This window comes from Chiloscyllium punctatum, chromosome 5 (genome assembly GCF_047496795.1).
Source record: "Chiloscyllium punctatum isolate Juve2018m chromosome 5, sChiPun1.3, whole genome shotgun sequence".
Classification (NCBI taxonomy): domain Eukaryota; kingdom Metazoa; phylum Chordata; class Chondrichthyes; order Orectolobiformes; family Hemiscylliidae; genus Chiloscyllium; species Chiloscyllium punctatum.
The window spans coordinates 5,755,190-5,767,950 of NC_092743.1; the positions used below are offsets into that span (position 1 = coordinate 5,755,190).

The 12,761-nt window shown below is 45.2% G+C and overlaps 1 protein-coding gene across 6 annotated transcripts in view; it reads right to left on the reverse strand.

Annotated features, from left to right (window-relative positions):
- The window catches only part of osbpl1a (oxysterol binding protein-like 1A), a 204,730-nt gene that overhangs the window by 173,678 nt on the left and 18,291 nt on the right, over window positions 1-12,761 (reverse strand). For 5 of the 6 annotated variants that reach the window (XM_072569698.1, XM_072569693.1, XM_072569696.1 and 2 more), the window contains exons 2-5: window positions 7,010-7,156; window positions 5,776-5,861; window positions 4,536-4,610; window positions 1,949-2,060 (exon numbers count right to left, since the gene is read on the reverse strand). In XM_072569698.1, coding sequence (XP_072425799.1) covers window positions 1,949-2,060; window positions 4,536-4,610; window positions 5,776-5,861; window positions 7,010-7,154 — 418 coding nt within the window. In that variant the 5' untranslated portion in view covers window positions 7,155-7,156. Of the gene's footprint in view, window positions 1-1,948; window positions 2,061-4,535; window positions 4,611-5,775; window positions 5,862-7,009; window positions 7,157-9,354; window positions 9,370-12,761 lie in introns of those variants that run through there. The other variant, XM_072569697.1, reaches the window with a different exon arrangement.

The following is a 12,761-nucleotide window of genomic DNA, read 5'->3' on the forward strand; positions in this document are numbered from 1 at the left end:
GTCATAAAGACTCGATGGGCTAGATGGCCTCTTCAGTGCTGTACGATTCTAGGTGTAGGCTATTCAGCCCTTTGAGCCCATTCTGCCATTCTATAAGACCAAGGCTGAACAGGCTGCTGTCTCTGTTCCACGTTTCTGTCTGACCCCACCATAATCTGAGCCCCTTGTCTATCCACCTTGAATAAATTAAAGATCCAGTCTGACAACACTCTGAGAAAACAAAAATCTGATCAGTCTAGGCAGGGAGACCTTTTATTCTTAAACAATGCCCTCAGTTTCAGTCTCCTTCCCAAGAATCTGCACCAGTGGGTGAACCTCAATCGATACAGGTCACACATGACCAACCTTTCCCCATTTGTTGTTGTGGTGGTGTCGCAAAGTCTTAGCGGTCCATAGGGGCTGCTCACTCATTAGAGAGAAGTGACTGGTGGGGATTTAACCTCAGGCGAGGGAAGACATTGAGAAAGGGAGTTCTTCATGGTAACCCCAAACTGGCGATGGGAATGGAGTCCATGCTGTTGGCATCACATTGCTCTGCAAATCAACAATCCAGCCAACTGAGCTAACCCGATTCCCCTTTCCCCATTACAGTAACCCTGTCCATTTCAGAACTGAGCTGAGCTGAGTGAACCTTCGCTGAGGCTGCTTCAACAACAATTGTGTCATTTCTTCAGTAAGGAGACCAAACCTTTACACAGTGCTCCAGACAAGGTCTCACCAACACCCTGTACAACTCCAAAACATCCCTACGTTTACAATCCATTCCCTTTGCAATAAACTACATTCCAATTGCCTTTCTAATCAGCTGCTGCACCTGGATACAAACTTTCAAGACAAGTTTAGGACAGAATTACATTGTTCAACTTCAACAGAGTTGGCTCCCATGCACCTACTGCTCTCTCCTGGCCAATGACGAGACCAGAGCACAATGCAGATTTTTAAAAAATTTCTGGTTTTGCATGAGGTTGAGAGAGAGGTGAACTAGGCCACTCTGCCCCTCCAGTTCATAAAACCATGGCTGATCCAATTGGTCTACATCTGTTCCTACATCTTCTCGCCCTTGTTTATCTGGATAAGGACCTTCATCGTGCTGCCTTCAGTAGTATAGCCAAGACACTCAGAAGGACAGGCAGTGTCTCTCTCAAACAAATGTTTACAGAATCGCCAATTAGACAGTCTGTTGCAAACGCTCTCTGGTCAAACACCATCGACTGATGTAAGGAGAAAAACAACCAAGCCACTTTTCTTGGGAAAGCTCCCAAACTCCTTTCAACCATCATTGTGAGGAATGCAGCACTCCAAACGTCCAGGGGAAGGTTAGAACTGGCACAGCTGCCCAGGCGACCTTAAGCACAACTCTCCAACTCATTCTAAGCTTCAATGTGCAAACTTTAATTCATTTACTCTCCAATCTCCAAGGTCAAGCTTTTTCCTAAAATTATTGACAACCAACATCAACTTAGCCGAATGTCACTCTGTGGCTCCTCACCTTGAAGTCTGCAGGGATTCTGTCACTCCTTGAGCCTGTTAGACAGATGTTTAATTGGTAATGGGTTGAAGGGATATGGGGAGAAGGCAGGAAAATGGCAGTGAGGAACATATCAGCCATGATTGAATGGCAGAGCAGATTTGATGGGCCAAATGGCCTAATTCTGCTCCTATATCTCAAGAACTTAGCACAGCAGTGGGAGTGTCAGAGTGGATGTCAGAGGTACCATCTTACAGAGGAGACTATTCCTGTTAGGACCCCCCCCCCCACAGGAGGCTATTCTGAAAAAGAGCAAGGGAGTTCTCCTGGTGTCCCTTCACCAACACCAAACAGGTTTTCTGCTTGTTGCTTTGGGTGGGATCTTACTGATCACTTTCAGCACCTCCTACATAACAGTGACGATGGCTCAAAGCACTTCCTGAAAGGTGCTAAATAAATGCAAGTGTTGCTCGTTCCTACCTTCCAGCATGCTTCGGATTTCCTGGTCCTGAGTGACAGCCTTTGGGGTCTGTCCATCTCCATTGATGACGGCAGCATCAGCATCAAACTGCAGCAGCAGCAGAACAAGCTCCTGGAATATACACAACATCTCCCTCTCACAGCGCATACGGGGACAGCAACATACTCCTCTCCTCTGGACCATCCCACCCTCATCCATAGGAACATTGACCAAAAATCACAACTCACATTCATGCAGTCATAGAATCCCATAGCATGGAAGCAGGCCATTCAGCCCATCGCCTCACACCAACCAACCAGAGAACATCCCACCAGACCCACCCCTCTACCCCAAGTCTGTAACCCTGCATTTTCCCATGGCTAACCCACCTAGCCTGCACACACTGGGCAATTTAGCATGGCCAATCCACCCTAACCTGCAGATCTTTAGACTGTGGGAGGAAAAAGTGAGGACTGCAGAAGGGCTGTTGCCCGAAACGTTGATTCTCCTGTTCCTTGGATGCTGCCTGACCTGCTGCGCTTTTCCAGCAACACATTTTCAGCACTGTGGGAGGAAACCCACGCAGACACGGGGAGTATGTGCAAACTCCACCCAGACAGTCACCCAAGGCTGGAATCGAACCCGGGTCCCTGACGCTGTAAGGCAGCAGTGCCAACCACTGAGCCACTGTACCATGCCAGCATATAGAATGCCTTTAACCAAATTGAAAAAACAAAGGAGGGTTAGCAAATGTGAGAGAGACAGAGGCAGAGGCAGAGAGAGAGAGAGAGAGAGAGAGAGACACAGAGGCAGAGAGAGAGAGAGAGAGAGAGAGAGAGAGAGAGAGAGAGAGAGAGAGAGAGAGACAGAGGCAGAGAGAGAGAGAGAGAGAGAGAGAGAGAGAGACACAGAGGCAGAGAGAGAGAGAGAGAGAGAGAGAGAGAGAGAGAGAGAGAGAGAGACAGAGAGAGAGAGAGACAGAGAGACAGAGAGACAGAGAGACAGAGAGACAGAGGCAGAGAGAGAGAGAGAGAGAGAGAGAGAGACACAGAGTCAGAGAGAGACACAGAGGCAGAGAGAGAGAGAGAGAGACACAGAGGCAGAGAGAGAGAGAGAGAGAGAGAGACACAGAGGCAGAGAGAGAGAGAGAGAGAGAGAGACACAGAGGCAGAGAGAGAGAGAGAGAGAGACACAGAGGCAGAGAGAGAGAGAGACACAGAGGCAGAGAGAGAGAGAGAGAGAGACACAGAGGCAGAGAGAGAGAGAGAGAGAGACACAGAGGCAGAGAGAGAGAGAGAGAGAGACACAGAGGCAGAGAGAGAGAGAGAGAGAGAGAGACACAGAGGCAGAGAGAGAGAGACACACAGAGGCAGAGAGAGAGACACAGAGGCAGAGAGAGAGAGAGAGACAGAGACACAGAGGCAGAGAGAGAGACACAGAGGCAGAGAGAGAGAGACACAGAGGCAGAGAGAGAGAGACACAGAGGCAGAGAGAGAGAGAGAGACAGAGGCAGAGAGAGAGAGACACAGAGGCAGAGAGAGAGAGACACACAGAGGCAGAGACACGTGCACAGGCACACACAGATACACAAAGACAGACAGAAAGACCTCTCTACATTGGTGAAACAAAGCACAGAATAGGTGATCACTTCGCAGAACACCCAAGAGGAGAAATTGGACAAAGTTACAAAGTGCTAATTGGAGGAACAACATCTCATCTTCAGATTAAGTTATAAAATCACACAACACCAGGTTATAGTCCAACAAGAGCACTCCAAAGGCTAGTGCTTCCAAATAAACCTGCTGTTATTTTATTTGGATGGTGTTGAGGCAAAAAGCTTTCAGTTTAGAAAGGCTTCTCATGTCAGTATAGGCTTGGTGGGCCGAAAGGGGTGTTCCTGCACTGGACTATTCTTTGTTTCAAGTCTGGTATGACTCCATTTCTCACATTAGCGACATATAAAGCCCAGATACTGCTAGACCTGCTGAATTTCTCCAGCATTCTCAAAACTGGAGTTGCTCAAGAAATCAGGATTGGAGGAGTGCCTAGAGTTGGGAGGGTTACAGGAGTTCACAGAGATCAGGAGGGATTACTTCAAAATATAGGCAATGCTGGGCTGGAGAGGTCCCAATGTAGGCCAGGGACTGATCCATGATTATAAATCCTCCCTTCGCCTTGCCTCAGACACCTGGTCTCTGAAGCAGGGATGCTAGTGACCAGAGGCCAGAGAGACCCAGCACGGAACCCGGTGGCAGGCTGAGGTCAGATCACGTGGCTCCCTGTGCTGGTCTGCTGTGGTCAGCCTTTGGAGAGAGACTGTGATGATTGTCCTTTCAACTCTTGTGTTTTCTGACCTATATAGTTATAGTGTGTATAGCCATGTCGTAACTTTCTTTTCTTCATTTGTCTATTCTGTAACGAAGGATTGTACCGAGGTACTCTGTACCTAAGATGGCGCTGTAAGCGGAGACTTATAAACTTTCCACTGTACTCAATTCAAATAATATTCAAGTTTGGCTTACAGAACCTGGCAAGTATTGAACAAAATTATAGGTATTTTGAGAGAGTTTAAAAGATCACAATTGCAATCCTTGAAAATGTTCTCACCTTCCGTCCTGTGAAAGCTGCTCGATGGAGCGGGGTGTCACCAACATCATTGGCCACATTCACATCTGCATGAGCCTATCAGCAACAAAATGACCAATAAATAATCCACTGATTAACTCCAACATCATGGCCATTAAAACAATGAAGTGAAGCCTGTTTTGTTAGGACAAGTTTCTTTGCACTGACAGGATCAGTTGATACTCACTTGGAATATACACTAGCAACCAACAAAGGTAAAAACAATGACTGCAGATGCTGGAAACCAGAGTCTAGATTAGAGTGGTGCTGGAAAAGCACAGCAGGTCAGGCAGTATCCGAGGAGCAGGATGCTACCTGACGTGCGGAGCTTTTCCAGCACCACTCTAATTTAAACCAGCAACCAACAGTCTACATCACTACTTAGATCCCAATTGAACCTCCTACCAATCAAACTTCATCTGTTCCTCTCCTTGTGTGTTTATCCAGCTTCCCATGGAGACACCTACAAAATCCTAACAGGACTGGACAGGGTAAACACAGGATAGATGATGGGCAAAAGGGAGCACTGCAGATGCTGGAGGTCAGAGTCAAGAATAGTCCTTTCCTGATGAAGGGCTTTTGCCCAAAACATCAATCTTCCTGCTCGTCGGATGCTGCCCGACCTGCTGCGCTTTTCCAGCACCACTCTATTCTTGACATAGGAAAGATGATGACCAGGGACTCCTGAACCAGGGGATCACAGTCCAAGGATACGGGGTGGGCCATTTCGAACCGAGATGAGGAGAAACATATTCACCCAGAGAGTGGTGAGCCTGTGGGATTCCCTGTTAAAGGAAGTGATTAAGGCCAAAACATTGAGAGTTTTCAGGACACAGAGTTAGATACAGTTCTTCAGGCTAAAGGGATCAAAAGGTCTAGGAGAGAAAGTGGGAACAGGTCTGAGTTGGATGATCAGTCAGAATCATATTGAATGGCGGAGCAGGCTCAAAGGGCTGAATGGCCTACTCCTGCTCCTATTTTCTAGGTTCCTATGATTCTGTTGGTACCTTCTTTCCACAGAATAAGCACCTGCAAATTCAGGTGGCAGGTAATAATATTTCCAAACGCAGAGATACACACATCATCGACTCATATTACTAAAGGGTAAAAGTTCACACAATCATCGAACAGAATAAAACACTTGTTACCATCTTTGATGCTGCTGGATTCAAAAATTTAAAATTAATCACACAGTGTACAACATCTAAAAAACACAACTTACCTTCAATAATTCCTCCACAACATCTTTGTGTCCAAAATAGCAGGCGAGATGGAGAGGGGTCCAACCAAAATTTGATTTGCTCCGACCTGAAAAGGAGTGACTTGATAATTACTCAACCCACAGACAACTGCTCGATAAAAAAATAATCAGGAGGCTCAGACTCCATCTGATTTTGCCAGGGTCATCATCATTTTGGCAATCCTAGAAAAGTGCAAAAAATACGACCAACAGATCGACACGGCCTCATCTAACCTCAAAACCCTTTCAGCCAAGGTGCAGCACGGTGGCTAAGTGGTTAGCACTGCTGCCTTACAGCACCAGGGACCTGGGTTCGATTCCAGCCTCGGTGACTGTCTGGGTGAGTTTGCACATTCTCCCTGTGTGGGTTTCCTCTCACAGTCACAAAGACGTGCAGGTTAGGTGGATTGACCATGGGGAAATTCAGTGACGGTAACACCAGTGAATGTCAAGTGGCAGTGGTTAGATTCTCTGCTATTGAAGATGGTCATTGCCTGGTAGTTATCAGAGTAAGGTGCTGTACATTTCAGACAGGGATGAAGAGGAATTTCTTTTCTCAGTGGAAAGTGAATCTGTGCAATTTCTTTTTTAACCACAGAGGGCTGAGTCGAGGCAGAGACAGACAGATTTTTAATCAGGAAGGGAAATCGAAGGTAATGGGGAAAAGGCGAGAAAGTGGATTATCAGATCAGCCATGTTCGCATTGAACAGCAGAGCATACTTGATGGGCTGAATGGCCTGTTTCCCTTCCCAGGTCTTATTTAATCTGTGCAGAAAAGCTTATTTAACAGAGGTGTTCAACAGTCATATTGGTATAGATTCATATTCGTATTGGTATAGATAGGGTAAATAAACAGGGGCTGTTCCTAGTGGGAGGAGGGTCATTCACCAATGGAGGCAGACTGACAAAAAAAAACTGGTGAGGGCAAATGAGACACATTTGAACAAATTATACAGCACATTGGAACTTGCTGTCTGAATGGTTGGTGGAAGCAGATTCCAATGGCATTTTCAAACCATAAATCCTAGAGAAAAATTGAACTTGCTGAGCCATGGCGATAGAACGGGGGAGTGGAATTTATTGGGCAACACTCTCAAACAAGATGGACTGAATGGCCTCCACTTGTGCTGCAAGATTCGAGGAATTCAAATACTCAGGAGGGGCAATTGGAAACTTTGAAGAAAAACACACAGTGAAGCTTAAAGGAGAACTTACCTTTGCAGTTAATATTGAAAGCTAGCTTTTCAAGCTTCCTCCGATCCAGCAGCTGCTTAACCTCTTCCAAGACGCCATTTCGAGCCTGATGAAGTAACTGTTCCTCAGCTTCAAGCAAAACCTGCTCCTCAATCTCAGAACTCATTCCTGATAGGAAAGAAATTTAAAAATAACATGAATTACCTTCAAAATCCAAGAAAGCATTTAGCATAGTACATCTGTGAACCCCACTTTATCCACAATATGCGTTACGTTTTCAAATAATTTCAATAAATTGGTTAAACGTGACTTTCCTTTCAAAAAAACCAAGCCAAATATGCCTGATTACCTTGAATTTTTCACCGTTTCCTGTGATAATATCTGCAAGGTTATCTAAATTCTTCCCTGTGATACATGTGAAGCTAACTTGCCTGTTCTAGCCTGTTTTCTGTCTCCCTCCCTTTTTGAATAAAGGAGTTAGATTTACTGTTTTCTACACTAATGTAACATTCCTCAAATCTAGGAAATTTCGGAAAATTAGAACCAATGCATCAACTATCTTTGTAGCCACTTTTTAAAGTTTCTAGGATGAAGTTCATCAGGAGCCTAACACTTATCAACTCGGTTCCAACAAGTTGTTTGTTGCCCTTCTGATTGTAATTTTCAAAATTCACTTTCTGAATTCAAGCCGTTTCCAGAGACCTTGGGAGTGCAGGCTCATAGCTCCTTGAAAGTGGAGTCACAGGTAGATAGGATAGTGAAGAAGGCGGTTGGTATGCTTTCCTTTATTGGTCAGAGTATTGAGTACAGGAGTTGGGAGGTCATGTTGCGGCTGGACAGGACATTGGTTAGGCCACTGTTGGAATATTGTGTCCAATTCTGATCTCCTCCCTATTGGAAAGATGTTGTGAAACTTGAAAGGGTTCAGAAAAGATTTACAAGGATGTTGCCAGGGTTGGAGGATTTGAGCTATAGGGAGAGGCTGAACAGGCTGGGGCTGTTTTCCCTGGAGCGTCGGAGGTCGAGGGGTGACTTTTACAAAATCATGAGGGGCATGGATAGGATAAATACGCAAAGTCTTTTCCCTGGGGTCAGGGAGTCCAGAACTAGAGGGCATAGGCTTAGGGTGAGAGGGGAAAGATATAAAAGAGACCTAAAGGGCAACGTTTTCACGTAGAGGGTTGCACATTTATGGAATGAGCTGCCAGAGGAAGTGGTGGAAGCTGGCACAATTGCAACATTTATAAGGCATCTGGATGGGTATGTGAATAGGAAGAGTTTGGAGGAATATGGGCTGGGTGCTGGCAGGTGGGACTAGATTGGGTTGGGATATCTGGTTGGCATGGACGGGTTGGACCAAAGGGTCTATTTCCGCGCTGTACATCTCCATGACACTATGTATCTATTATGGGTTACTTGTAGTTTTTCTATCGTGAAAAACAATTCAAAATACCTGTCAATTCTATTACTAGTTATCTAAATTCACTTCCTATAGGACCAACATTTGCTGTATTAACTACTTCCTTTAACTATCTACAGTAACTCTTAACATCTGTTTTTATATTTCTAGCTAGCTTTCTCTCAAGATCAAACATGTGACCCACGACATACATCTAGATCCCTCCTAAATCCATGGGAAGTCTGTGACCTTTGGTAGAAGTGCCTGGGATGTTCAAACTTCCTGGGTAATTCCTTTCCTCCCAGAACCTTGCAAGTTGGAATTGGAGAATTTAGACAGTTCCAATTTACTTACATAGAACATTACAGCAAAGTACAGGCCCTTCAACCCTCGATGTTGCACCGACTTGTGGAACCAATCTGAAGCTTATCTATCCTATACTATTCCATTTTCATCCACATGTTATCCAATGACCATTTAAATGCCCTTAAAGTTGGTGAATCTACTACTGTTGCAGGCAGGACGTTCCACATCCCTACTACTCTGTGAGTAAAGAAACTACCTCTGACATCTGTCCTATATCGATCATCCCTCAATTTAAAGCTATGTTCCCTCATGCTCACCATCTGAGGAAAAAGGCTGTCACTGTCTACCCCACTGATTATCTTACCTGGATAGTTACCCAGGAATTGTTATATAGAGAAACAAAAATCAGATTAACTCCTCCATAAATATATAATGGACACTCCAATCCCTCACACTCACTGAATTCCCCCTCAAGCCCCTCATTAAACGCCTGATTCCCAAAACCCTGAACAAATCTATTTTCCCATGTTACTATTAATTCTATCCTGAATAATTGTTCCCAGTTTTCTCATCACCAAAGTTAAACTGACTGGTCAGTAATTGCTGGGCAGACTTTTACACATTCTGCAATTTCTACTCTCATCCAGTCTCAGGAACTTACCAATTGTAAGCCCTGACAGCTTACCCAATACCTCCTCATCATTAATTTGAAGTCATTCTAGTCACTGAGTTTCCTCTTCTGTCACTACATCTTGGGCAGCATCAGCCTCCTGGTAAAGATAAATGTAAATTATCCATTTAACCCCTTAGCTATGCCTCCTGCCTCCACATGTAAAGCCCCTTTTTACTCCCTAACCAGCTTACTTCTCCTTTTACCACCTTTTACTATCAATGTGCTGATGAAAGATTACTTGGTGGTGTACAGATTACTCTGAGCAATGTAATTCCATCCTTAGCTCCAGTCAAATCAATTCTCTCCTTGATCCAACTAAAACATCCTTCTTGCAAGGCCCTCCTTAACCATCCTCCTTCCTTTGTTTACCTTCCAATTCTATCTTTTCTGAATATCTCATATCCAGGACTATATTACACCCAATCCTTTCTTGAGCCAGGTCTCCGTTATTGCTAATACAGAGGAACCTCGATTATCCGGCATTCAATTATCCGAATATCAGATTATCTGACAAGACCGCAAAGTCACAATGCTTGGCTAAACTTTGTTATCCAGCATTCGATTAACCGAATGAAATACTCCCCACCCGTGTCCTTTGGATAATTGAGGTTCCTCTGTAATCCCAGTCTGTGCTTATAACTCCTTAGTCCACATATTCACCCAATGCAGCACAAAACTGATTTCACCGTCATTATCTTCTCTCCAAGATTGACTCTGCCGACTAACTTACTGTTCTCTATTTTAGCATTATCTGCTTCTCCCTGTATCTCATGTACCCTAGTACCACTATCCAAAATTCCCTTCTGGCTCACATACCCAAGTCAGTTTAAACCCTCCCCGACATGTTTTGGCTCCGTGATTGAGCAGATTTGCTGAAAAGTATCAAAGGACATTAAAAACTTGAAACAAAAATGGGAAGAGTCAAAAAATCAACCAGTCAAATAAAACATGCAACAAACAGTAAAGGGAACTGGCAAAACATTTATGTAAGTGCTGTAACACAGACCAAAATGTTAACCTCTCCATAACACATGGCGAAATTATAAAGGGAGCTAAAGGAAACAGCAGTTGCTCAACAAATACTTCACTTCAACATTTAAAGGACTGTATGAAGTAAGTAGAGACATGTGGATAGCAATGACATGGACTGATAAGGTTATGTCTCCATGTCCTGGAAGCTGTAGGCTATACAAATATTATCTGTAAAAGCACTATCGATGCAAACTTTTCTCTCACTGTAATGTCCCACCCATCAGAAGGCTTCTGATATGGTCTTACCCAAGAGTTTGGTCAAGAATATGAGCACGCATTTGAAAACAAAGAGCACGACTGGATCATTCAGCCTTAAGCCTGCTTCAATAAATCAAAGGACCACAAGGTTTTCAGATATAGCAAAACTTTGCCATTCAGGTCATCAGATCTGCTCCATGACTCGATCATTTCTCAGGTGTCTCCTGCCTTCTCCCTGTAACAGTTGATGCCATAACTAATCAAGAATCTCTCTGTCTCAGTCTTAAATACACTCAATGACGACCTCCACAGCCCTCTGCAGCAATATGTTTCACAGATTCACCATCCTCTTGCTGAAGAAATTCTTCCTTATCTCAGTTCTAAAGGATTATCCCTTCATTCTGATGCTGTGCCTTCGGGTCCTAGTCTCTCCTATGAGTGGAAACATCTTCTCCACGTCCACTCTATCCAGGCCTCTCAATATTCTGTGAGTTTCAACGAGAGTGCTCCTCATCCTTCTGAACTCCATCGCGTACAGACCCAGAGTCCTCAGCCTTCCTCTGACGTAAAATAAATTCCTGCAATTTGCTTCTATATTACTAACTAGCTCACATTCATTTTTCATCTTTTCCCCTTTTTTTAAATTTAAAGACTTCTCTATCCTCTGGCTTCTCAATGGTCTTCACTAGATTGTATGCTTTTCCTTTTATGATGGCCCTGACTTCCTTGTCAGCCATGGTTGCCTCATCCTCCCCTTGAGTAGGTTTTGTCTTCCTTGGGATGAATTACCTCAGAAACCCCTGCCATTGCTGCTCCACCATCTTCCCTGCTAGGCTCCCCAACCAATCAACTCTGGCCAGATCCTCCCTCAAGACTTTGTAGTTACCTTTACTCAACTGTAATACCATTACATCTGATTACATCTTATCCCTGTCAAACAGCAGTGTGAATTCTGACTTACTATGGTCACTGTCTGCCTTCATTACCTTCAGTTCCCTCATCAAGACAAGGTTCCCCATGGTAGACTGACTAGCAAGGTTATATCACATGGAATAGAGGGAGAACTAGCCATTTGGATACAGAACTGCCTCAAAGATAGAAGACAGAGGGTGGTGGTGGGTTGCTTTTCAAACTGGAGGCATGGGCACACGTATGGGCCCCAGCTATGCCTGTCTCTTTGTTGGCTATGTAGAACAGTTGATCTTCCGTAATTACACCGGCACCACTCCCCACCTCTTCCTCCGCTACATTGATGACTGCATTGGCGCCACCTCGTGCTCCCGCGAGGAGGTTGAGCAATTCATCAACTTCACCAACACATTCCACCCTGACCTTAAATTTACCTGGACTATCTCTGACACCTCGCTCCCCTTCCTGGACCTCTCCATCTCCATTAGTGACGACCGACTTGACACTGACATTTTTTACAAACCCACTGACTCCCATAGCTACCTGGATTACTCCTCTTCCCACCCTATCTCTTGCAAAAATGCCATCCCGTATTCCCAATTTCTCCGCCTCCGCCGTATCTGCTCCCAGGAGGACCAGTTCCACCATAGGACACACCAGGTGGCCTCCTTCTTTAGAGACCGCAATTTCCCTTCCCATGTGGTTAAAGATGCCCTCCAACGCATCTCGTCCACATCCCGCACCTCCGCCCTCAGACCCCACCCCTCCAACCGTAACAAGGACAGAACGCCCCTAGTGCTCACCTTCCACCCTACAAACCTTCGCATCAACCAAATCATCCACCGACATTTCCGCCACCTCCAAAAAGACCCCACCACCAGGGATATATTTCCCTCCCCACCCCTTTCCGCCTTCCGCAAAGACCATTCCCTCCGTGACTACCTGGTCAGGTCCACACCCCCCTACGACCCACCCTCCCATTCTGGCATTCTGCCACCGCAGGAACTGTAAAACCTGTGCCCACACCTCCTCCCTCACCTCTATCCAAGGCCCTAAAGGAGCCTTCCACATCCATCAAAGTTTCACCTGCACATCCACCAATATCATTTATTGTATCCGTTGCTCCCGATGTGGTCTCCTCTATATTGGGGAGACTGGGCGCCTCCTAGCAGAGCGCTTTAGGGAACATCTCCGAGACACCCGCACCAATCAACCAAACCGCCCCGTGGCCCAACATTTCAACTCCCCCTCCCACT